Below are 26,679 nucleotides of genomic sequence, written 5' to 3'. Positions count from 1 at the left end.
CTGAGCTATCTCCTTTGCAAACTGCAAAAAGAAAACAGCAGTATTTCATTACTCACACATGGCATCTGTGGTTCTATATATTTAAGGGAGAGAAGTTCTAAATGAGACAGGATGCATCTAGAAATTTGTAAGTATACATCTTTCACTTTCTCATTACAGTATAATTAAACACCAAAATCATTAAATAGAGGCTCAATTTGCAATCTCAGCTAGCTGTTTTCAAGCATTAGAAGAAAAGCTTGTCAAACCCAGATTACCATCTTTTTCTTATAAGACAAAGTCTTCACTAAACCTCATGTTATGGAAATGCCGTAAATTATACAATATTAACCACCAGTAACTGTAGTAGTTAAATATGTACATACTAATATAAAAACACAGTAGCAGTGCCAAATTTCCCTAGTTGAATATGAATATAGTTCACATAATTCATGAACAATTCAAAATTCATTAAAGATGAAAGATGGTTCATTCTCTTCACTCTTCTGAAGCACAAACAGGATCTAGCTATAGTTTTTTCAAATAAAATGACAGGAACACATACCCTTTCAAAGTAATAAAGGTAGAATAAGTGCATTTTGTATTTACAGCTATAAAAATATAAAATCTCTTACCTATTCAGCTTGACACATCCTTTGTTCTGGTAAACTCCTGAAGTTAATAAAAGTAACTTAGTAAAAGCTGACATTCTCAAAGTATTCTAGCACATATTTCAGTTTTAAGTATGGTTCACATCTAGGTATTTCATTGCTGCAAGCTACATACCTTTTGGAAGCTAACTGTTCTGAGAGCTGGTTTGCATATGAGCTGCTATAAACTCACATGAACCTCATGTTATTAAAAAAAAAAAAAAAAGCAACAAACAAAACCAAACCCCAGCAACTTCTATTTTCAATTCTGTAATGAAAAGTCCTGTGAAGTATGTGCCTTCCAGAAGTGCATTCCATCCATTTCTAACTCCCGAGGGCCCTCTAGTGCACTACACGCAAATGTGCTGAAGAAATTCCCACTTTCCACGCTTGGTTGGTTTGGGTTTTTTTTTAATTTAAAATAAATCCCCTGCCCCTTGAATTTTAGAACTGTTGGTAATCATATCTTCTTGTGATGAGAAATGAAAAACAGATAGTGGCTTTTAAAATGCTATTAACATGCTATTAAGCAGCTCAGGAGTGTTTCCTATTTGTGCTTTCCAAATTGAGGCATAGCACAGTCACTACACAGCTGGAAAAGTTGAGGCAGAGAGAAGTTAAGGGCTTGTGCAGAGCTAAGCAGCGAGACACTGGCAAAGCTCTGACTTCTGCCTCCTTGCCTAATCTAAGTACAAAATAACATAATGTATATGTTCTCTGTAACTCAAACTAAAGGAGATATTCTCATCTCCATAATTAATACTAAAGGGAATAGACAGTTAAAGAGTTGGTTCATGTTTCAGATGGGTCCAATCTGAATTTATAAAACTTTGTGATTGGATTTTTTCACTGGATATCACTTTTCTTTCCTTTTTGTCTAAATATGTACTATTGAGTTCAGATTCCAGCATCTGTGCCTGTTACCAGGAAAAGAGCCTTCATGTAACCTGATTTTTTCAAATCTGAGTTCTTGGAGGAATAGAGATTGTTAGAAACCCCTCTGGCCACTTAAGCTCGTCCCTCCATTCTTTTTTTTTTTTTTTTTAGTTCAAATTTGACTGAACGGATATATCCCAAACAAAGAAGATTAATTCAAAATTCTCCAGAAAAGTGTGTCAATAAAGTCAGTAGAGAAAGATGTGGCTATTGCTGCTTAACACTTTTTATACTTTAAAGAAGTTGCTAGAGATTAACATTATTAGATCAACCCTAGATGCTTTAGGGTCCCTGTGAAAAATGAAAGGTCATTATTGAGAGGTACCAAGTTTGCAGCCCAAATAACAGACACTGTACATGGCTCACAGAGAGAACAACCTCCTATATCTTATTTAATATCAGTGCAAAGTGGGTGCAACATACCAGCAAAATCATATGGCTAAACCCAAGGTAAATACAGGTAACTGGCTATTGCAGCCAGAGAGCAGAATTTCACTCATAGCACATGTTCACACATACTCATGAAGAAATTGTTTTTAAATGTCCAAGATAGGCTCCCCTCCTTTAAGGATCAATAATGATTTCAACAGCAAATATTTCAGCATGAAGTTTTTACTCCACTATATTTCTTCTAAGTGTCTTTGAATTGCTTTATTGTTTTATTTTACTTTGTATTGCTAATGGCACACAGTTGCTTGAGTGGGAAACATATCGCACTGCAACAGTTGTTTTCAAACATCCAGTTCTTGCATGTAGACTGCACCATCACCTGTCCATTAAAATCAAGCAGTGCCAAAACACAGTCCATTCCAGTCACTAACCGCTTTCCTTTGCTATGCCATTTTTCTTAAACTAAAATTTTGGAATCCCTATAATATTCCTACTGCAACTCTTTAAGGATTACCTTTAAATTAGAGGAAATTACAAAAGCATATGGAGAATTCTTATTCAGTCCTCATTTGATTTGTAGCCTTGAAATCAAAATGTGGTGTACCCACTGATGTACAGTGCTGACTGCTCAGGGGGTTTTGAGGCTTTCTAAGTGTGATGATGGCAATGACATTTCCTTTATTTTTTCATGTTCAGAAGGGAGAACTCATTCCTTAAATGCTGCACTACTATATTCTCTGGAATGGATGGTGGTAGGAATTCAACAAAATAGGATTCAGTATATTCTAATGTAGCGGATATTTGCCTCTAATTTGGGTTCTTTAAAAGATAATATATCAAGAGATGTTCCTTATTTCAACTCTTGTGATGGACAGCTCCAGCGTCCTACTAGTTTTCACAAAATAATTAGGGCTGGAATGGTTATGGACTTATTTGGAAACCCAACATCTCTTTGTATTTCAGGAAAGACAAAGAAAATGTTTGTTGTTCAGGCAGGTACTGTTGTTCTTTCTGAAATCATTACTATCCCAACGCTACAGCAGGGCCCTAACAGGCATTACTGAGCTGAACGGGTTTTTCCTCTGTGGTCAGAAATATTTAGGACCAATTTTTTTAAAGAATAGACTGAAGAATGCTAGTTTTCTGATCAAATTCTGGCCTAGGTTATTGCACTTTGCCATGTATATTTAAGCCCGTAATGTCAGCCAGATTCTGTATTTATTCCTTGCTCTAAACTCTATCTGTGGTATTGCCATCTGCATCCATTAAACACAACCTCTCATGTTATTTCTTTATATACCCATATTCTGTGCCCAGTGTTATCTCTTCCTTATGTTAGGAACATGGGAATATCAAGTCCTGTGTTCGCAAACATAAATCATCCTCCCCTGTCCACTTTCCTATGGCCTTTCACCTTTGCATCCTTCTTAATCCTACCAAGTACAGCTTCTTCCTTCTTGTCTGAATTATTATTCATACTCCTTGTTTACAACTTCTTTCATAGGTGATCTTCTTCCTTTAACCCAGACTAAGTACAACGTTTAGGGACAGTGAATACTATACCTGTAGAGCTAAAGAAAAACACAGAGAAAACAATTTATAACAACACAGTGATGCATTATTATTAATGCAAAAAGCTACATAGTAGTTGGTAGTTGCTCTCTAAAATGCCAGACTGGTGTCAATTTTTACATGTATCAGGTTTGTATTTTAAATACATCTCCTATTTCTTCATCTAACCCTTCCTTCTTGCTCCACTCAGTCATTTCAGTTTCAAAAGGCATGGGATTTAAAGATGCTTTTTTTTTTTTTTTTGATTTTTCCAAGATGTCTCAGTTTGGCTATTCCCACTGCAGTTATGTCTGCAGAAATTGCTGTAATTCAGCAAAGAATAAAATATTGTCTGTGCTGGTTTGTAGAGCATTTTGCAACAAAAGACCCTCTTTAAGTGGACACTTGTTATATTCATAGAAGGCTCTGAAATATGAATGTGGCCATTTTCCATTTTAGTAAATACTGTGCATTCATGGACCTCCTTTCCCACATGCTTTTCAACTCCAGTAACCTATGATTTCAGTAAAACCAAACAGCACAAATGAGTCAGAATCTGCCCATATTTGAGGTGTTTCATTTGAATCATCAGTGTCATGTCAACTGTTGCATTAATGACAAAAGCAATGCTCCAAAACCAGCATGGTTTGAAGAAACTGTGAGGGATAGATGAACAGTGGGGAACGGGTGAGTATTAGTTCAAGTGGCGCAGACAGTAACTAGAAGTCATTGCTGATGACTCCTCTGAGATTCATTCTTCCAAATGAAACAAGAAGCAGGATTTTTGGAAAGCATTTTGTTCAATATCAGGATTCTTCACAAGCCAAAGCTCAACACCCCTCTTTGTCCCTGGACACCTGAAAGGATGTAGTTTCAGCCTAAGCTCCTTATTATGCATACTCTTGTTTTCTATGTGTGGGTAGTTCAATGTAAAAGCTTAACATTTTTCCTAACATTTTCTTTTTTTCTGAATAAAATAATGTAACATGAAGACTTGCGTTGCCTTTAGAATAAGAAGTACTACTTTCCTCCCAGGCTACATTTGTGATTATCGTATGGGATGTTGTTCCTCTCGGATGCACTACAGCTAAATTGTTTCCATAGAGATGTTCTGCAGTTCATCTCTCTAAATGTCACATAGGCAGACGCTTACGTTAAAATGATTGATAAATGGTGCTCTCCTAGCTTTACTGAGTCCATGGGACTGAGAACTTACACTCTGGAGAAAAACCGTATGTCCTTATTATGGATAATGCAGATTTGACTTGCAAAATACGAAGCATTACTTTAGAAGGCTTGTGCTGTGTTCATAAGATGAATTTGGGCTGCCATCTGGAAACTGTACACCAAGACGACAGAAATGTTTGCTTCCTGACTAAACATGCTGACTAATCGTCTGTGCTTTAACTGGTCTGGATCAAATCCTTACAGGGAAATCTGCAAAAATCTGTTCTTGACATCACGCAAACCACGCAGGCGGCCCCCCCGCAGCTCCCAGCAGGCAGGGAGGCCGCCGCGGCGAGGGAGGAGCCGCAAGGCGGACAACCGCCCCTCGGGCAGCAGTCGTGCCCTCGGTCTGGGTCCGTGTTGCTCGGCTAAAAGTAGGTCGCGCAGCACGGTGCCAGCAACAGCCTGTGAAGTACACAGGCGCGCTTCCACGAAACATAAATAGCGGTCTCATCAGCCGCGTTTCAGCCCTGGGAGGGGTAAAGAAGCTTTTATCACGCTCTGATTGCCCAAATTTGACATTTCTCTTAGAGGTTCACCTCCCGCCAGGAGAGCTCCCGCCCCCCCTGGGCTGCTGCAGCCCTGGGTCGCCGCCGCAACAGCTGCCGGCAGTGAAGCACCCGCGGGCGAAACGCGGGAGAGAAGGGCGCGCAGCCGCACCTCGCCCTCCGCCTGCTCGCCTCCACCCGCTCCCGGCCGTGGGAGCGATGGGGAGGAGGCGTGCCGAGGCGAGGCGAGGGGAGGGGCGGTGCGGCGCGGCGGGCGGTGAGGCCCGGGCGGGAGGCCGGAACGGTGGGGGAGGCCTGTGGGCGACCGCGGCGGTAGCGCGGCGGGGGCTGGCGCGAAGAGGGGCGGGCAGCGGCGGGGGTCGGGGCTGCGCGGCGGGCTCAGGCGAGGGAACAGGAGGTGCGGGGCCACCGCCGGCCGCCTTCCTGCAGTCTGCGGGAGCGGGGCGCCGTGAGACAGGCCGCGGCGGCTAGGGGAAGGTGTCCGGGCTGGGTGGGGGCTTTCAAGTTTGCTGTCGGGGCGCGCTGCCGAGCAGTTGGCCTTCCCAGGAGCTAGCGCTGCCTTCAGCGGCGGCCGCGGCCTGTCCCGCCTGTGTGTCCCGCTGCCAGCCGGGCGTGTTGGCGTCAGTAGAAGCAACATCCGCCTGTGCCCAGAGCTCGGCTGCGCGGTTTTCCTTGTTGTGTGAAACCCTTTACCCAAAATACCGCCCATAGCATGCCTTTCAAATGCATTCATCTTAGGGAGGCGAAGAAACATTCCTTGAGTAGCTAGCAAGGGACTGTTGTGATACCTGAGGATGTCGCTCTGAGCCATCTGAGACTGGTGGAAGTCTCCTAAAATAAGGATGAAAGTATCCACCCTTAATGGCAAATAGATGATAGGAGAAACATACAAATAAACAGCATGACACGCAGCCTCTAAAAATACCTGTTCAATTCGTATAAACAGTTTCTTTGGTATCTTGACAATAGCTTGCATCTGCCTTGAGGTGACAGCTCTCAAGGGCAGACTTCTTGATTTCGTGCCTATCTGTGGAGACCGCAGGCATGTGTTGCTGCGAATGTTGTAATTTGTTGTGTCTCTCTGCAAAGGGAGAGCATGGTGGCATATTTCTAAGGAAACGGTGAAAATACAGAGCACAACCTTCCAGTGAGATGAACCAGTGAATTTAATAGCATGAGGGCAACATGTGCCAACCAAATCAAATTGTATTTCCTCTGCAGCTTGAAGTGCCTTTCAGTAAGGGCTACCTAGTGAAAAGAACCCTTCAGCAACAATTCCAGTTGTTTCTGCTTGAGTTTCGGATACAACCACTATGTTGTAGTATCTTAGCAGCTTCAGGAAATGCTTCTGGTTTGGCATTTGGTAGCTGTACCCCTTTGGAGGCATGTGTGCTGCAAGTCCATCTGGCAGTAAAATAGGATTGAAGGTAAAAGGTTTTCAGCTAACTCTGAAGCTCTGTGATGTGAAAGGATGTGCAAAAAAAGTCAATGCTGTGTGCCAGTTCATTATTTGCTCTTGACATAGGATCATACAATCGAACAATTCAGCTTGAATGGGATCTTTGGAGTTCATCTAGTTCAACTCCCTGCTCAGAGCAGTGCTATCAACAAGTTAGAGCAGTTGCTTCAGGCCTTGTTTGGTTAAGCTGTCTCTTGAAAGCTTTAAAATGGAGTTAAAAGCCGTGTCTGAAATTTAGCCAGTTTGGAGCTAAGTGGCCCAAACTTTGGAAAGTTACAGAGTTTTAAGTAGTCTGAATGAAGCATGCTTTTCTTTGGTTAATTGGAAGTTGTGATTCCTTTCCAGTTTTGGTATCATGATTTTGGTTCTCCAGTTGTGCAACAGATTCAATGTGCACAATATAGAGATTTTTGGAAGATAAAAGGCAAGCAGATAAGTATGGTGCCCCTCAGCACACAGATTTTCTCTTAGTAGATACAAAACTGCAATATTTTAAAAGTAACATTTCCTTGTCATTAACAAAAATCAAAAAGGTTGATAAACCACTTCAAATTTGAAAGGTTCTTAGTATCTTGCCTAGCTAATGACTTATTTATTTAAAGGCTAAAGTACTAGTAGAGTCCAGTGTTCATAAAGATGCAGCGTAATCAGATTTATTTGTATGTTCTTAACAGCATGAAGTTCTTCCCTTACAAAACTTGACTCTTGTGCCTTACTTGTCCTCTAAATGAAAATGTATTCACTCAGTGAATCAAGGCTGATGGAATGAAGGTAGCTGATGTAAACTGTTATCTATCTTAATCCATTCCTGTGGTGTCACAGTGTTTCTTAGCCTGTGAAGTCAGTCTTTGAAGAAATCCCAGCATCATTATTTGCACTGCTTGGTGTCTACAGGTCCCAGATAAAACATACTTTATAGAGGAGCCTTAAACACAGTGAAAACTTCCTGGAGAAGCTTATATTCTAAGTAGGCAAGAAAGATGAAGAGAGAATGAAAAAAAGATAATAAGATAAATGAAAATACCTATGCTGTTGTACGTTCCAGGAGTGTCTTCTAAATGTCATCTGTGTTTTTCTTCAGTACTCAAAAATATACTGACATGCGTTAAGGGAAAAAGTTATAGAAACTAAATGGTTATATTAGTTATGGGATTGCACTTTTCACCTGCTAATGCAAATAATTAATTTCAGCACACTGATGGTGTAAGCTGTAGATAAAAGCACAACGTCAGCAGATGCACTTCTCAGTGTCCTAAGGACTCCAGAGAAGGTAAGACTGGAGGGTAAAATAAGATGAAAGAGTGTACAGCAGCTCAGCTCTTCCTTTTGTGCAGAGAGTGTAGTCACAGCATCCTTTACAAGGCTTGGCAAAATTTCTGCCAACCTATTTCAGTTTTTTTCCTCCAGGCGGTAGCTAGTCCACCTACACTGGGGAATGTCAAACTACATTAAGATGTCATTTGAGTCATGTTGTTATGGTTGTCCTCAGAGTCACCTTTTCTGTCAAAGTCATATCCATATCGAAAGTACATATCTAGTACTTCTGTTAGTGTAACCTCAAGATGAATCGCCCACTCAAAAAAATAAAAGAGGTATTATGGGATTTGAAAAAATCTTTGCCTTTCTTATTATAGTGATGTGGAATTAAGAAACTTTAGAGGCAACTTCTCCATTTGTTCCCCACAATAAAAAATGCACCTTAATTCACGTTTTGTATCAGCTAGGGTGATCCCTGTGGTTACGTTATGATCCTATATTGATCACACTGTGGTATCTACAGAATCTCTGTGCCTGTTCCTGACACCCAGGCAGTGGGGCTGCATATTGCTATAGCTTGTGCCAATTAAGATATTGTCAACCCCTTCTTTTTCACACATCCCAGTGTGACCCCCCTTTTGGCTACAGGAGTAAGAAATATTCTGATTCCACCTCTCCTTGAAGTGTCAGGCCTCACAAATTCAAGTCCTCATAACCTTTTAGTGCATCTGTACGTTCGTATTGTATGTTTTTAGACATGCTTTTCTGTGAAGCTGATTATGAAACACACAATAGTGATTTGTGTGTGCGTGCATCTGTTTTTAAGTTACTTCATTCACGGTTTATGGCAGCTTTTCATAGGATTTTACGGTATACTTTCCAGATCTGCCCAGCTTCTGAGAGATTGGTAAGTAGGGTCCTTTTAAGTTTCAGATTTCTGAACTAGGTTGGTATTATAAAGTAATAGAATGGTTCGGGTTGGAAGGGATCTTAAAGATCATCTAGTTCAGCCCTCCCTGCCATGGGCAAGGACACCTTCCACTAGACCAGGTTGCTTAATACTCCACGTTTAATTCCACTCTCTGGTTTCAGAATCTGTCAGGACCTGCAGCAAGACAACTCCACAAAAAGAGGCACTTTCAGAACAAAGATGAACATTGGGAAAGCTTACAGTACCTTTAACATCAGCAATGGAACGGATCTAGCTATTGGCTTTACCTCGTCCACAGTAGCTGTCCTTCTATTTGGGACAAACTTTGTGCCTGTTAAGAAATTTGATACTGGTGATGGTAAACTTATTTATATTCTTTTATTGGTTTTGGTATTTTTGCTAATAGGAATAATATTTTGCCAGCAAATTGAGAGTTTCTGTAGCTAGATTTATAAATATCATCACAGCCTTAATCATGTTTTAATTTCCTTTGTTATTATTAGGATGTAAAGCAATAAAGTATTGGTTTAGGATGTGGCAAATCTTTAGAAGAGCCTTTTTATGTGGTGTTGTGCACTTCAAGAATGATTGCATTTCATGGGCATTTCACAATGAAAATTGGCATGTCCTTTTTTCTATCCTTGTGGGGATTCTCAAATGAATAGAATGTTACTTATATTGTAAAAGTTATTGAACTTCAGAATATTGCCTTTCCATTGGGGACCTAACATAAAATCCGTCAAAAATTGAAATTTCAGTTTGATCTGGTGAGTCAGTGAGAGGAAACAATCACTTCTATTTCCTAATTGGAATTTTAACACTTTACTAGGTTCATGTTGTATTTGCACGTTTACATGAAGCATGATCAATTAACAGATACCTAGATGAATAAATCTGCCATTGTGTTACTGTAATAATAGTAACTGCATTACAGGCCGGATATAACCTCTTTCTCTTTTTTGTGCCAATATAGTCCTAACAAGACAAGGCTAAACTTGAAAGCAAAAGTCTTTGTTCAGCTGGCATGAAGTCAACTGGTCTGCCTTGCTGACCCTTAGAGAATCTACAAAAGTAGAAGAGATCTGTCCGAAGTTTTTATCATACTTAGTGTCCCGGATTAGTGGAAAAGCCTGAGCCCTGAGCTTTGAAGAAGTTTTGTCCTGTGCAGTCATCTGTGTTACTTGCTACTAGGGTGGTAGGAGAAGTTTGCAGTAACTGAACATCCTCTTTGTCAGAAACCTGTCAAAATTTTCATGTGTTTGAGAACCAGGGCTTGTTTAAACTATCCAGGAAAATGTCTTTTGCAGCTGTGTATAAAGAATGCATGGTCAGGAAAAGGTTGACAAAATTATAACACCCCACCCTAAAATATATCTTTTGAATATATTGTAACATGGTTCCCTGAAATTCACAAAGGAGGTGGGCACTTTTCACTTTTTTCTGTTCTATTTTATCTAAAACATAGTATGTTAAGAGATTCACACGTGCAATATTCTACAAGTTCTCTTTTGTGTGCATTTGATTTTTCCACAGGCATGTTTTTCCAATGGATTCTCTGTGCCTCTATATGGATAGTTTCTTTGGTGGTCAATTTAATCCAGAATTGCCCCCGCTTTTGGCCTCTGGCTATGGTTGGGGGTTTTGTGTGGGCTACAGGTAAGGGTAAAGCTCTGTTTCGTGAAACACGGAGTAATCCTAACTCTTCATAAAAAAACAGTGATAAAAATTTGTCTATATATAAGGTAGTAGTTATTTGGTAGCTTTTTGGTTTTTTAAAGTTTTTCTATTACTGGAGCTATAACTCTATAGAAAATATTATTATGCTTATTTTATAGCAGCAAATTCACACAAAAAGAACTTTTAAAGTGGTATTGAAGACCATATTTAATGCATTTATTTTAAAAAACCACTATTTCCTACCACCTTTGGTTGCTAAATGTCTTTGCCTTCTGAACATTCACAGAATCTAAACCAAAAATATGCAAGATTGCAGTCTAGTTTTTCACTGATTTGAATTTTGCTTTTTCTATTTCAGGCAATGTTACAGTTGTCCCTATTGTTAAAACTATTGGCTTAGCTCTTGGTCTTTTGATATGGGCTTCTTTTAATTTGCTGACAGGTTGGGCAAGTTCAAGGTAAGTTAGTTGAAGTCTTTAGTCGTGCATAATTAATATTGCCAGTTCATCATTAATGACTGCAGTAAAAACTATCACCAATAAAGAGGATTTATCGTACATACAAAGTCTTTTCCCATCTCAATGGAAAGTACACAGGTTAATTATTTTATCTTTTTGTGTTTCCTCTGTCTCATTAGGAAGATGAATGCCCAGTGATGCTCATTTACATAATTGAGGGAATAAATAACGTATTTGTTAAATGTAAAACTAGGACACTGCTTGTATTTTTTCTTCTACAGCACTGGCTGATAAAATAATTTAAATTAACTTAAATTTTTAAATAGATTTTAAAAAATCAGTGTAAATTAAATTTAGTTTAAAGATTATTTTTGTAAAGTAGATGTAGCTTTTTACAAGCAAACTGAAGCACTGATCCAATATTGGAAATACAAACTTAATCAGAATTATTTGCATGAGTAAAGATTTCCAAGACTGGGTTATAATTTAAGTATTTGTATGCAGTCAGGGCAACTGAGTGAAACCAATTAAATGTTCCAGGTTTGGTTGGTTTGGAATTGACCCAGAAGAAGTATCAAGACCAATCTTAAATTATATTGGAGCTGGGCTTTCACTATTAAGGTAAAAAATCTATTCTTATGATAAATACCTGTAACATAAAATACCTGTTTAATAACCATGGGGACAATTTAACTAGAGGGTAAATGTTCTGAAATATTTTTTGTAAATTGATTTACTGCAGAATTTACGAGCTATCTGTACCTAGCTGGTCAGAATAGAAACATGAATAATAGTACAGTGGTGAAATGCTTATTCATAAACACAGAAATATATTTTTATGCTGGTAGGCATGTTCAAGGCAAAGCAGTGATGTGCTGATTATCTCCCCAGCAAGGTAGTTCAAATGGTTTACTTTCCCCAAATTTTGTAAGAGAAAAAACTGACTAGAAGAATCTTGATGAGGAAACCCCTCTGAGATTTCTGATCTGACTTCACTCAGTCAGGGGTACAAATCCTTCCCTCTGAACTGTAGAGTATGCCATAGGACCCCTTCCCAGTTCCTTAAGGGTCCATGAAAAGCCAGAGACTTTGCATTATTTCTTGTCCTTAATAGCTCCCTGTCTTGTAACTGTTAAACCACACTTACAGTAACTCCCAAACAATGGCTTCCTTTAGGATCTTCAGAAAGGCCTTCTACTTTTATTTTCTGTTTATATTGTTTGTATGAGTGCACATCTTGGTCCAAACACATAGGAAAGATGGTCTTTGTTATGTAGCGCTGTTCTTGCTTTCCAACTGGGTGGCCAGGAAGGTCTTTCCAGGAACATAATGGTGGTCCTAAATCCCAGGGGCAATAGGCTTGCCATAAGCATGCTAAGCAGCAGCTGAATGTAATGCCTTTAGGAAAAGAAGGGTGTTAAGAACATGGAGATGATAGAGCCATTCTTGGCTGCTGGGAGAGAGCCGGTGCCTTAGATAATGAATTTTGCTTCCACTCTTCCTCTTTTCTAAGAGCCTGCAGCTTTTTACCCGTTATCATTACATGTAGCATGCGATTTTGTGGGGTACTTAGAAAATAGTAGCAGCACTGCTATTCCTGCCTGATGAGTTCATTCAGCTCACCACCTGGTTCCTGCCTGTTTCTGAGATATCATGGAGAAGTGATCAACAGGGAAAAAGATCGTGACCAAACATGTTTTCCTGGCAAGCTGCACAACGCCTGTGTATGTTGCTCTGCAAAGTTCAAAAGCATGTATTTCATTTTAGCCTCCTGTGTGGAACCTCTGTATGGTTTTCTAGTCCCTCTGGAGGAAGCTGACATCCTTTTATACCTACCCTTACTCCTTTAGTAGGAAATGAATCATTCTTCAAATGGGCATTCTGTTTACAGTTAGAAGAAATTCCTATATCATTAAAATATCTTTTGTAAAAATAAAAAACATTTTCTGTACATTCTGATTACACATATTTACCTGATTTCCTGGAGCTCAGGGTGCAAGCAGTAAAGTTACCCTTTCTTCTTCATTTTATTCACTTAGTGCACTGGAGCACAACCGAGCAATACCTCTTCTCCTTCCACATATGCACAAGGCCGTGTAGGAGCAATATTTCCTCACTCACGTAGGACAGAAGATTAAAAACTAGCTTTTTTCCTTGAGCACAAAGCCAGTTCTGTGCAGGTTTAAGGTGTTCCATATAGAATTTTCATGCAGATGTTCCACTGCATGTGTGGTTTAGTACAAAAAGACACTGTTAACTGAAACAACATTGTTAACGTGTGGTTGTAACTACACACTGTAAAAAGGAGACATTTCAATCCCATTATATAGAAGAGAGATCTGTGAAGTGATACAAAGACTAATTTATTTACTTGCTTTCACTTAAATTGTTTGTTATGACTATTAAAAGCAATTGCATTTTTAAAATATATTGAAGTGACTCTAAGGCAATAATGAAAATAAAGTAATATGCCTCCAAATACAACTTTTGTCTCTGGACACTACTTGGTATGTCCTTAGGAGCTGACCTGGTATTTATTGGTCTATTTTTCTCTTCTAAGTGCTGTCATATTTCTTTTTATAAAAACTGAAGTCCAGAGTTCTTCAACTTCATTAGAAAGCACGCCTTTACTCAGAGAAAGTGTAAGTACTTTATAGTTGTTATTTTGCAGCAGTGAAAGTACATATCCGTTTAAAAACAAAACAAAAAAAATGCTTAATGTTAACCAGATTTGCTAGGATTTATGGTAGACTACATAAAACTACGTGACTATGCGTTGATTCCAACCCTAACTATTCTATGATTCTATGATTGTATTCAATTTGAAAATCTTGTATATATAATCAAATGTGATCAACAGAAAAGGTTTTTCAAGTGTTTTTTCTCTATTGTGAGCTGTAAATGGCATAGAAGTCCCTTTCATTATGACAGAGAGTATATAAAAGACAGAGTGTATTACTTTCCTATCTGAGAAAAGGAAGCAATTTTAATTGAATCATTTATCAAATTTAAGAAAGGACAAGTTCTGAAAGTCAGCTCTACCCACATACAGATTAAAATAAAATGCTAGTGAGTGCTCTATTATGTAGTAAACCCAAAGTACATATCCAAACTCATACACTTCAAGGTAGGTAGATCTAATAATTAGTTTGTTTTATTTTAAAAAATAACTCTACTTTCTTCAGAGTACTTCTGTAAATCCCTTTTGTTTCTCGTTCCGTTTTCTTTTTAGTAGAGAAAACTGTTCTGCTTAGTACAATGTTTGAGATTTTTTTTTTTAATTGAACTAAACTTGCGTGAAAACTCTTGGGTTTTTGCAGTCCATTAATGTTTCTGAAGATACCTCTGATGATTCGTGGGTGAACAGACTTTCTCCAGCAAAAAAGAGACTCATGTAAGTTATTAACAGTTCTCTTATGGATACAGGACAAGTAGCCAGAGAAGGTAATTGAACACAGTGTTAAGAGCAGAATTTTCATCTTGTGGTTTTTCTAGCGCAGTCATGCACTGGGAAATGACAGGTTTTAAGGTACTAGTATAGTGTGCATATCTATATATGAATAACTGGACAACTAATTATGTTGTTTCCTTTGCACTCTTGAGTGTGCTTTACCTTACCAATTAAGTATTAGCTACTACTATAAAAGAAGAAACATTTGGCAAAGTAAATATCAATAGCAACTAAGTAATTACAGAACTGATTTTTATCACCTGGTTGATTAGCACTCCAGCATAGAAGGAGTCTATGCAAATACCAAGCTTCCAGGTGTGGTTTCCAAGTGAATACATCTGGAGAAGGCATGGCAGTGTGGTAAGGAGACAGAAGTGTTCCAAGGTAGAAGCAACAGCTAGCAAGAGGCCAGCATGGGGAATGGAAACAGCCAAGAACACAATGATTTGGGGATTAAAGAGGCAATGAACCTCAGGAGAGTTATAAAGAATATATAGGCTGCAACAGTGAAGCTGGGGGTGGGAGCATTTTAATTATTTTGTTTGTGTTCTCCTAGCTTTGCTTTCAGGAAATCCTAGTTAGTTGATTTTTCTTGTCATTAATCTATACTGCAGACTTTTGGGGCAGGAATTATCTGGGTTACTTGGCCACAAAGCATAGGAAAACTAAGTTACTGTGTTGAACCATTTCTACACTAGAAAATAAAAATGTTCTAAAATGTATTATTTTTACAGTGTTGCTAGCAATTTTCATATCATAGAGTCTTTAACTGCAATATTGGATTTGTCTTAAATGTATTATTGACTTCTCTAATTAACACTAGGCTATTTTCTCCGATTTTTGATCTTTTTAAAGAGGATGTAGCCTAGCTGTAGTAGCTGGAATACTCTACGGTTCCAGTTTTGTACCAGTACTTTACATCAAGGACCACGGAAGAAGAAATGAAACTGTATACGCAGAAGCAAGTCAATTTGGTAAAGGCTAATAGATCACTTTTACTTTATTTCATCAGTCTATTGTGTTTTCCTGCTTTTTTATAGGCATAGAGTGAAATTCTTGATAACCTTGAAAATATGCGACAACGTACCAGTTTTGTACTATATGTTGTCATAATCATAGTACTAGCACTCCCTTTTTCTCAGAGGTGTATTGCACTGTTAAAAGAACAGTGAGAAACAGCCCAGGGGATACCATGCTTAACTCATAGCTATGTTCCAGAAGGTATTAAATACCAGCACTCTCAAAATACAAAGTTTGTATGCCTGGAAATGAGATAAACAAGGGCAAAAGCTTGCCAATTGCCAAATCAGTATGTCACTAAAGGAAGAGAAGAAGGTTGATCATAACTGATGTGCAGAAGAGATGTACAACAATATAATTAAAACCTTGTAGGTTTTGAAACAGAAACCTTTTTACATGAGCTTAATTGCCAATTTCAAACATTTCCGCAGAAACGTTTTTCTTAAGATTTAGTGTATAGTCTTATCAGGTAGTACCAGCTGCAGTTTAAGAGCAACATTTTGCTGAGACTACATAATACTGCCATTAAGAAATAGTTTGTTACGTCACATACAATTTCTCTTGAATACTGCAGCCTATATATTCCCCAGCTAGACATAACAGATGTTAACATTGCTATAGCTGCCTATCCTGATGAGAATTTACAACTCCAGGGAGACAGCGATCACCTTGCTACATAGAGTCATAGAATGCTTTGGGTTGGAAGGGACCTTAAGGATCATCTAATTCCAACCCCCCGCCATGGGCAGAGACACCTTCTACTAGACCAGGTTGCTCAGAAATACTCTCTATAATGCATGCGAAGTCCATAAAGGATTATTATTAATGATTACAGTGATCAAAATTGTGATACATTCTTCAAGATAACAAAAGGACAAAACTGCCATGTTTTGCTTCCGCAGTACATGCAGTTGTCTTGCCCTTAAATACACAGAAAAGAAACAAGGCTATATGCAGGAATACAAATGTGGATGGTCAGGAGAGGATGTAATTATGTAAAACCCCCACCCCAGTTTTGTAGCATCACCTGAGGATTTTCTGAAGGTTTTAATAAATTATTCAGTACTTTGACTAACAGTTCCAAAAATAACAACTCACAGAAATGCATAAAAGCCTGTAATAAATGCTAGGGTGAACACAGCAGTTAATTCATGTTTAATATATATGTGATTGGCCAAATCCATCCAGTCAGACTGGCAGCTGTGTTGGTCACAATCACAATTGAATTTGAATTGTTAGAAGTAGCACCTTATGTGGTTTTTATCTATGTGAATGCTGTCAGTGAAATTAGTTAAAATTAACAACTGGTGGTTTAGACTAATGTAATTTCATGATTTCTCTTTCAGATTTGGATTATGTTTTTGCACACTTCAGTGGAATATTTCTTACAAGTACCGTCTACTTTTTGATCTACTGTGCAGTCAGGAAAAATAAACCTAATATTTATCCCCAAGCCGTATTGCCAGGTATGACTGTTTTTCAAATTATAAATTAAGTTCACTTACTTCTTCTGACTGTTTTCAGTGATTAGTTTAAGCTATGTGTTGGAATTGTAGTTCACCTTTCAAGTGTCTTCGTTTGACTTCTTGTCTCTTTTGAAAGATTGCTCCTATTTGATTAATTGATTAAAGTTAGGAAATGATAAATTTTGTTCTAATCTGAACCTGGAGCAAAATGACATTGCACGTTTTCAAAAGCTGACTGCCAGAGTGGAGAGCACATTGCCCAGAAAATTGTGAACTTTAATTAATTTGCTACTTCAGTTGGTGTAGCTGATTTTATCCCTTGAGCTTTGGTTGATATTATCAGAGCCAGCTTGTTAAGGTAGTTAAAAAAAATTAATACATGCAGTTTCTGTACTATGCTATAAATATAAATGTTCTGCAAATTGATGTCTATACCTTGCTGTGCCTGTTTTTGATTGGGATTTGTTTTTCTAGGGTTTGTTTCTGGTGTGCTTTGGGCAATAGCCAATTGCTGCTGGTTCATAGCCAATCACTATCTCAGTGCTGTGGTCAGCTTTCCAATAATTACTGCAGTAAGTATATAAAAAATAAAATCTGTGACTAGAATTAAAAGTGAAGGGTGTTTTTTTCCATCGCATTTGTGGAATTAAGTTGAAATTATGACATGTCTAGAGCATTTTAATTAAGAGTATACATTGTCTGTTCTGCTTGTCTGTGCCAGCCTTTGGGTATTTAGGAACGTACATGACTGTGACAAGCACCATCTTGATCAGTGCCAAGCATAAAAAAAATCAGAAGAATTGAAAGTGTGAGCCTTTAGGTTATGTAAAAGTCAAAGCTGCAAAGCCAGAACTACATCAATTTTAAATAGTAAACTGAAGTGATTAAATAAACATTTTTTGCTTTCATCCCAAGAAGTACATTTTGTTCTGGATGTTTTCATTTGTGATTTTTATCCTCTAGCAATCATTTTGCTGAATTAAGTCAGGTGTTTTTTCTTTTTACAGTTCTTCAACAAACAGATTATGTATTGCTGAAAATAATATTCTTATGCAAATGCGGGAAAAATAGGTTGGCCCATTTTGTCTGTTTTAATCCTATGTTTGATACTGTACCTTTAAAGCGCTGTTAATTTCCAGAGGCTGCATAAATTCCATCACTAGGTAAAAATAAACTTTGTCTTTACTCTCTTGCCAGTCTACTAGATCGTGATGCAAAGGTGGATAACTTGTGGCAAATGAGAGTTCATAAATATCAAAAACAAAGTTCCACTGAACAGCAGCATTTTGGAAGCAAACTAATGAAACATTAATAGGGATTAAACTTTGCCTCAAGATGCAGTTAATCAGAATAAACCCTGCAGTATGCAATATAAAAAAGAGACTTGGGATCATTCTAATTAGAAATTGAAGGATTTATGGAAAGCAGCTTAAGTAACTTAGTTATCAGCATGCCTAAAGGGCAAGGATATAAAATCGCGAAATGAAAATTTAAGGACAGCACTGATGAGAAACTGCTGATCTGGACCACAGGTTCAGAACTGCTGCTTTCCTTCATCCTAGAGAGAATTTCAGACAACTATTCATCACATGCCTTTAACAGTCTGTTTTATTTTAAAAATGCATTCCTCTTGCAACATACATTATTTAGAAAGTGAAATAGCACCTTAGCTATTATTCAAGTAATAGTTGGCAATTTCACTAGGAAACAGCACCCACAAATACATTCAGCATGAGACACTTTCCTGCTGGCCTAAATCTGTGTCCTATCAGCTGTACTGAAGACGGAGAGAAGATCACTGTCCAAACATCTGTCAAGTGATTCTGAGAACAGCTCTAACGGGAAGCATTAACAGAGCCAGTTTTTGCTTCATATTCAGATAATATTTTCTCATCAGTCATGAAAATTCCAGTCATTGCTCCCACAGGGGAAAAACTATATTACCAGGAGTGCTTGGAAATTATCGTTGTGTATCACTGTTTGCTGTTGGCTGGGAAATCTGTACAACAGTATCACAGATAATCAGTAGTTTTCCTGACCCGTTTATCTGGCTGGCTTTGTGCTTTGTCCAGATGCCTGCTATACAGGAAACACATTTATGTTTTGGTCTCTTGATATCATACTGTGTGATAGAATCAAACTTTGTCCAACTAGTTACTCATGCTAATAAAGGAAATGTTAGGAATATCCATGGTAGCTGCAAGTAAACCTGAATGGTCCTCTGAAATTTGGTAACATTGTTGGCTCTAGTTTGGACTAAAGTGAGGCATATTTGAAGCCTACTAAAAAAACGTATAACAGCCAGTGCAGACTCTACAGCATAATTTAGAAAGAAATTGTGCTTTCTCTGAGGGGCAAAAAAAATGAAATAAAGTCTCTTGCTTCTTTAGCCCTTCTTGAAGATTTTACTATGTCTTACTTCATAAAGATTTCAGTGATATTTATGCTTTTGCCGTGAGCACCATAATTATATGGAATGTATAGGCCCAAATTTGTTATCCAGACACATTTCAACCACCCTGAGAACAATAATTAGAAGGTGGTGCATTTCATGATGTTTTAATGTACAAATGAATCTTATTCTTTAGGGTCCTGGCCTTGTTGCTTCAATGTGGGGAGTCCTTGTATTTAAAGAAATCAAGGTAATCTTATTAGGTCTCTTACCTAATCTTTCTTGCTTGTCTCTAGCTCTAGGAACAGCATTGCTTGGTATACACCTGTATCTCTTAGATTTCTTCTCCTTGCAAGTGTTGCAATATGAAGCTGAAAGTTGTATCATGCAATATTAAGGTTTCCAGGAAAGCTGAAAAACTGAACAATCTTTACAGGAATGAAAATTTGAATTTCATAACTGTATGAGCTGCAGTGAGAGTAAACGAAGACTGTATTAGGGCCAGGAGGCAGGATGCCAAGCACAGCCTGACAGCGGTCTTTATTTGAACCAGTTCTTTCAGTGGGACAGGGGAATGAGCAGTTGTCCTGGTAATCACATAGACAAGTAGATTAGACTTTTAGGGTCAGGTTCACCAAAAGACTAAGAAATGAGATGGAGGTTAGCTGGCATTGCTAATTACAGTATAATGTAGAGATCCTAAACTGATACAGCAGTGACTGCCTAGAACAGGCTAATTTACTGGATGTTAATATACGTGGCAGATGTTATTTTTCTAGTGGAATAGGAAGCATTGAATGCTAGCAGAGTAATCCTCAGGTTCCCTTAGCTAGTCTGTCCAGGATCCACTAGTACCTAATTTGCCATTAGAGATCATCTTTCCCAGTGTTTTGGAGACACTGTAAAATATGTTAGGCATCCCTTGATCAGGAACTAGGAGGTCTCTCTCACTCCCCCACTGCAGATTACTGTTGCACCACAATAAAAGACCATCATGTTCATTATGTAAGTGTCTGTGATGCACTAAATCTTTCATCCTTTTCATACATTCTTAGAATAGTCTCTGCATAATTGCTTACTGCTTAAAAATAATCTGAAAATAGACTAAGGCTTTTAAAAATACTTTTAAAAATTGCTGAATTAATTTTGTGAGTATTTTACTAAGTGTATGGCATCATAGTTTACCTGTATTAAACTGTTTTGAACAGCAGATATGTTACAAACTTATGAAATGAACTGATACAAAATTTACCATTTCATGTAATAGATTTATTAATTTTGTCATAAAATGAAACCCTGCTACTTTATTTTACTTGGTTTTTTTGTGAAGTGGTATCTATTATGACAGCCTGATATTTTTCTCTTCCTTTGCCTATCCAGGGACTGAAAAACTGCGTGTTACTCTCAGTAGCATTTTGCATCATTATGGCTGGATCACTCTCTACAGCTTTTTCTAAAATTTGAAAGGATCTTCTGGACCAGTAGATGGTGCTGCTGTTTAATAGAAAGACTATTGGTATATATTGCAATACATAATGATTTTCAAAATGAATGTCCAGCATTTACCCTAACTTACTTCAGGCAAGTGAAAAAGAAAACCTTCGCTCCCATTTGGCATGAAAATCTGGAAATGTTTGTTTCTGCATTTCTTGGACCAGTAACAATATGAAAGGATTTTAATAAATAAAGCTAAATGATTTTGTAGTTATTAACTTTTTTTTCTGGTTCAGCTACCATGTCATCATAAATTGCAGTTCACTGTTGTTATGGTGGATAAATGGATTTTAATTCTTAGTCTGTAATTATGTATTTGCAAGCTGATTTGTTTTATTCTAATGTCTGTCTTACTGACTTGAATATAAAATGCGTCTTGGAATACTCTTTATGGAACTGATACACATGAAGATATGAAGCATTTTTTAATTTAGAACCATTATTCTTTAAAGTCATCAGTTTACATAAAGATGTTACTTCCAATCACTTCAGAATTTTGAAGGAAATATAGATTAAAAAAAGTACTGTAAAATAATTTACTTGTGTTTGCTGCTAACCTGTTTTGCTGCAAGAAAATATGTAGAAATCGGGACGAGGATACAAAGTTGGGTTTATTTTGTTTGCACCTAAACATTACATTTCTGTGTTGAAAGATGAATTAAGTATGTGGTCCAAATAACTTTGGGCATTTTGTGAATACATACTTTTCTATGCAGCATATTCAAATCTTAAAAATTATGTATGGCAATGTTTATTATATCAAAGCATCATGCTAAAATTACCCAATCTGCCCCATAAAGGAAATTCCTTATGTTGCATACACTGTTCCATGACAGCTACTGTTTAGTTTCTTACTCATGGCAGCTAAGATCATATGTGCGAAGCATGTTGTCTGAACCTCCCCATAGTCCTTCCTTCAGTATATTAGACAACCCCAGCTCCTGCAGCCTTCCCTTGTTTGTAACGTGCTCATCGTTTTTCTTGCTCTTTCCTGAACTCTCACTAAGTATCTGTCTAGAAATACTAGACATGGCAGTCAGACTGCAGTCTTAGAAAAAAAATCAAGAGCAGCAGCTGCAAGATTTTTCTTTTTTCATCCCATTTGCAGGCTCTGTTCATGGTTACACATCATAGTACGGCGCTTCTTGCCATCACAGCTTGATAGTGTTAACATGTTCAGATTGCAATCATAATTTCTCCTTTCTCCCTTACTCCCTTCCTTGTCTACTATTTATCAGATTTGATCTCAGAACTGTTACTTAGCCTGCTTTTTCCCACTCCGTATTTATTCCTACCAAGTGTCAGAACTTGGTGTCTGATAGGTTTTTTTTCCCTCCTTAAGGCATTTCTCTAGTTTTGCTCTGTATGTTAACCCTGTCCTCCAACAAGTTGGCAGCATTTTTGCAGCCAGCTGTCATCTGCAAATTTAGTAAACATACTCTCTAATTATTGTAAATAATATATGAAAATGCTGCATGATACTGGCCTTTTCTTACTTTTTGATATCTAATGTAATTCTTCTTTTCACTGACAGGGAACAGTTGATTACTCCTTTGAGTACAATTTTCCTCTGTTTTACAGTGGTTTTACTTACACTGCATTCTCCCAGCTTTTATGCAGCAGTTGTTCAAGTCAAGATACATGACGTGTTCTACCTTAATCCTTGATATTGGGAAGAAAACTAATTATTTTTCTTTCCAATATCCAGGTCAGACGCAAGTTCTTCCTGGCAGATCCTTGACTGTTACTTACCTAGCTCTTATTCTGTTGACTCAGACAAAGATGCATAATTTATTCCCATATTTGTGAAATAATTTGAGTTAAATTGGATGTTTATACTTTCCCTGGATCTGTTTCCCTTCTTCTTAAAGATCACAAGAACTTCTATATTCCTGCGATCTACCCTGTGCCAGAAAATTGCTGATAAGCAAAGAATTAAAAAAACCAAAATGCAGTGTTCTCAGTCTCCTCTACTTTACAGGTAGGCTTTAATATGTCAGTTCTTTCCCAGTCAGTTCTTATTCCTTTATCACTGATCGCAGTTTGTTAACACTGACTATGATCTGTGTAAGACTGAAGGAACTGTAACTCACTAGTTTGCTAAAATAATTACAATGCAATACAGTATTTATAAAGATAGTGTGATTACAGCACCAGTCCACTTTGATATACCAATGCAATCGCTCAGCAAGGATCATCTGTTTAGTTTACTACTATCTGCAGGTCACCTTCCACATTTGTTTAAAATCTGCAAGAACAGCCCACACTATTCAATGAGGTGTTCTCTAACTAGTTTATGGTAAGCAAATTACTAATTCCTTCATGTTGGAAGATGTTGAGCCAGAACTCTCAGGGAGGAGAACCATGTCCACATAGGCTTGTAGAGTGAACTAGCCTGTTCACACCACCAGGGTAGAAAACTAACTTCTAATGAGCGCCACAGGTCTCTGAGGCCCCAGAGACCCTCAGAGCACCTTCAAGGGAGAACAGGAGTAAGCAGAAACAAAGAGAAACGAGATACAAGAATGCATGGCTCAAGTAATAACTGAGCTAAGCATCAGAAAAACAAAGGCACGTTGTCTAGTAGAGCAAAGCCCTGTGAGGAAAATGAAACGGGAGCAGACAAAGCTGAGTGAAGATGTTACAGAGAGGGGTGCATCGCAGAGCAGAAACAGATGTGGTATCTCTTTGTGGTCTTCCACAGCTGGGCAAGCCACAGCATTTACTGAAGAGTCAGTGTAGAGGGGCTGTCATGCAATTGCTGGTTGCTCTGCGACGACTCTGGTTGGTAATCTGCATCTCCAGCTGTGTGAGAAATAAAGCAGGATTGCTCAAACCCAAACACTGTGGGACCTAGTTTATCCGTTACCTTGATCAGCTGCTTCCCATCCTACACTACAGTGGAGTGCATTAGGCCTTGTCTACTACTGTAGTACCTTGAAGATCTGAGTTTTTTGGTGCTGTGAGTATCCTGAGTGAATGCTTCTTGAGTTTTTCAGAATTCTTGCCCACAGCTTACAGTGATAGGACAAGCTGGCTACTAGTGCTATAGTGGAAATGTTACGACAGGTTAGCAAGTAGTAGAAAAATTTGTCCTGACAGTACCTGGTTTTAATTGCTTGAGTTCCGATTCTGTCTTGCTCGCTGCATTTGTCGTGGTTTGAGATAAATCTGAAAATGGACAATGAAACTCAATCTGCTACACTTATCCCTTATTAGAGGACTGGCTCTGTCTCATGCTGGTTGTGCAAAAAAAGTGACGCTGACCTACACCTTGACAGTAGAGATACATTTATGGTTTAGGCTTAAACTGTTACCATATGCTTCAGTTTGCTTTAACTGAAGAGTCTCTTCTGCTATCTTAAGCTTCTACTGTCTCTCTTGAGGGGTGTTCTTAACGGCTGGTGTGGGCCCAGCGTCCATCTACTGGACACGGTTACAGGGAACAGTTGAATCTTCCAGGGTGGGAGCACCTTTACCTTTCCTGGTTTCTGTACAAGGTCACTGGCTTTCTGAAATAAATGAGAGCACTGAACTCCTGACCATAGCAATTGCCATGTAAATGTATGTAATTTGATGCAGTTCTCCAGTCTATATTGTAAATATGCCAGATGTGCGAACTCAATTGCTGAATGCTAGGGCATTAATTAAAATTCTTGTTTGTGAAAGCTCAAGTATGACCTGTATTAAATGCTTTCTTAGCAGCTATCCTATCAGATTTGTCTTGACAACAGCAAAAAAAAACCCAACAAAAACCAACAAACCCACCTGTTGCAGCTCTTTTCTGTAAAAAATCCATTGTGGTAATTCATCAGGATATATGGTTTATATGTGTTTCACGTTAAATATGTGTTTATTCCAAAATATTTTCTCATTATGTTCATTTGGAATATATTGGATAACTATTCCACTTATTTCTGAGATTTTCTTATTCTTAAAGTTTTGAGTTTGAAGTAACACTGGTACTTCTGTCAAGTTAAAATGTTGGATTAACAGATATCTGTTTATAGAGCTGTTTATACAAAACAGTCTGGAAATAACTGAGTTTAGTTAGAGAAAAATCTACAGCTAATAAATTACCATGGCTCTGTTTATATCAGTGTGTTTTTGTATCAGTGTAAGAACTGACCAGAATATTTCTTTCCTCTTTTTTTTGGGAGGAGGGACAGAGAAGGGGGTTAATTCTTTTTGTACCTATAACTGAAGGAAAAACAAATGTAGGACCAATGTGGAAGAATCACATTTCTTGGAGAAAATTATACTTTCAAATATTTGTTTGTGCCTGTTTAAAAACCTCTAAGAATATATTTGATCTTGCTTGAGAATTTTTTTCTGGTAATACTTAGAGGCAAACTACCTTTGGAGATAGCCTGGGAATTTACAAGTAAGATTTTTGTTCAGTGTTGGGAACTAGGGAACTGAGTGTCACCTTCTTTTAGATATCCCTTACCTGTTTATTGTCGGTTCATTTTCTGAGACTCACCCAATTCCCTTCTTCCAGAATTTTATTCCTTCATGTTCTTAGTAAAAAATATTTTTATCTGGAAAAATAATTGAAATACATTAGTTTGTGTATCTTCAAATGTAAACAGTGAAAACTGGCTTTTTTTAATCCCTATATAAATTTTTATATTTTATCTACAATATAATGTTCTTTTTCAACTGATACTCAAGGTTGATTAAGTGCTCGTTCACCAGTTTGACCTGATCTGTGAGCTTTCTTGCATCTGCATGAAAATAAAATGACAGCCAAGATGATGCATGCACAATTAGTGTCTTTTTTGTCTTTTGTTTTGTCTTGGTTTTTTACCTTGCTTTCAAATAGAAGACCAAAGTTTAATATGGATTCCATAATTACTGAATGCCTAATGGATTCCATTCTCCTTTAGCTATATATATGATAGATAGTGACTATGTATTTTATCTGATACCTTGAGGTGATGGTTCTTACATTTTTAATGGTTATCACAAAATATTTTATAAAAATCTAAGATATTTTGTCTCTTTAATGTAAACACCGAACAGTTCTTGTGCCTCTTATTGTACCAAAGGACCTGTTTGAGAGTCTAACCTGAGAGAGGAAATAAGACTCAAAGGAAACAGGACCTGCATTTGTCCTTCTAGTATCAGTGATTCAGGCAGTTTGACACCACTGTGCATTTTCAGATTGTGTAACTCCTGGTGATCTTAGGTTTTGTATTTCTACAGAAACCAATACACTAATGAAATAAGTTACACATGGATAGACACTGGTTGTTTCCCATGTCCTAGCATTTACATGCAGTGGATCTTTTAAAAACATTTCCTGTAGAAATAGGAGACAAACCACACAGTCCCCAGGGCCAAAGCAGGGAAGGGGTGGGGAAAGAGAGGGTCTTCACCTCACTAGTGAATGAAATGGGAGAACTGGTGACAGTAATGTTCCTATGCTCCTTGGTCTGCTGCAGTGAGGGAAATAACTGTGTCCCAGTACTCTGAGCTGCTCTCTCTGAGACGATAGGCAAGCCTCAAATGACATTGTTTATTGCTACCATTCATGGACCAGAGAAAAAATTATAGCCTCTAACTGATGAGTCATTTTTGCTTTTACTCATTTGCAGATGGAGACTGGGAAGAGGAGCATTTGTTCAGAAGCTGCAGAATGATAGCTGCTCCCCACCTGTATTTACACATCTGAGTTTTGATCCTAGCTGAGGAAGAGCCCCAGGAATGCAAAGGTTACAGGCTCTTCATAGATCCAGCTTAGGAGAAGGGCTGATCCAGTACTTAACTGGATAGTAATATTTCACATCAAGCTATGCCTTGACTCTGCAGTTCATTTTCCAATTGATC

The 26,679-nt window shown here is 38.0% G+C and overlaps 1 protein-coding gene across 9 annotated transcripts; it reads left to right on the top strand.

Annotated features, from left to right (window-relative positions):
- Positions 1–12: 12 nt before the first annotated feature.
- TMEM144 (transmembrane protein 144) lies at positions 13–25,605 on the top strand. Of its 9 annotated transcripts, none has more exons than XM_030492599.1 (13): positions 5,660–6,669; positions 7,893–8,865; positions 9,051–9,247; positions 10,423–10,545; positions 10,925–11,024; positions 11,565–11,645; positions 13,585–13,666; positions 14,345–14,418; positions 15,331–15,449; positions 16,842–16,961; positions 17,436–17,533; positions 19,550–19,603; positions 20,734–25,605. In XM_030492599.1, the coding sequence occupies exons 3-13, from the start codon at positions 9,109–9,111 to the stop codon at positions 20,815–20,817; spliced, it is 1,074 nt and encodes a 357-aa protein (XP_030348459.1). In that variant the 5' UTR covers positions 5,660–6,669; positions 7,893–8,865; positions 9,051–9,108; the 3' UTR covers positions 20,818–25,605. The 9 variants fall into 9 exon arrangements, with proteins under 9 accessions (XP_030348455.1, XP_030348462.1, XP_030348464.1 ...); XM_030492601.1 differs by having other exon boundaries at positions 5,660–7,971; positions 8,810–8,865; XM_030492600.1 differs by having other exon boundaries at positions 5,660–7,971; positions 8,785–8,865.
- Positions 25,606–26,679: the final 1,074 nt, after the last annotated feature.

Source organism: Strigops habroptila, chromosome 7 (genome assembly GCF_004027225.2).
Source record: "Strigops habroptila isolate Jane chromosome 7, bStrHab1.2.pri, whole genome shotgun sequence".
In the NCBI taxonomy this organism is placed as follows: Eukaryota; Metazoa; Chordata; class Aves; order Psittaciformes; family Psittacidae; genus Strigops; species Strigops habroptila.
This window is presented reverse-complemented; position numbering and strand designations above follow the sequence as displayed.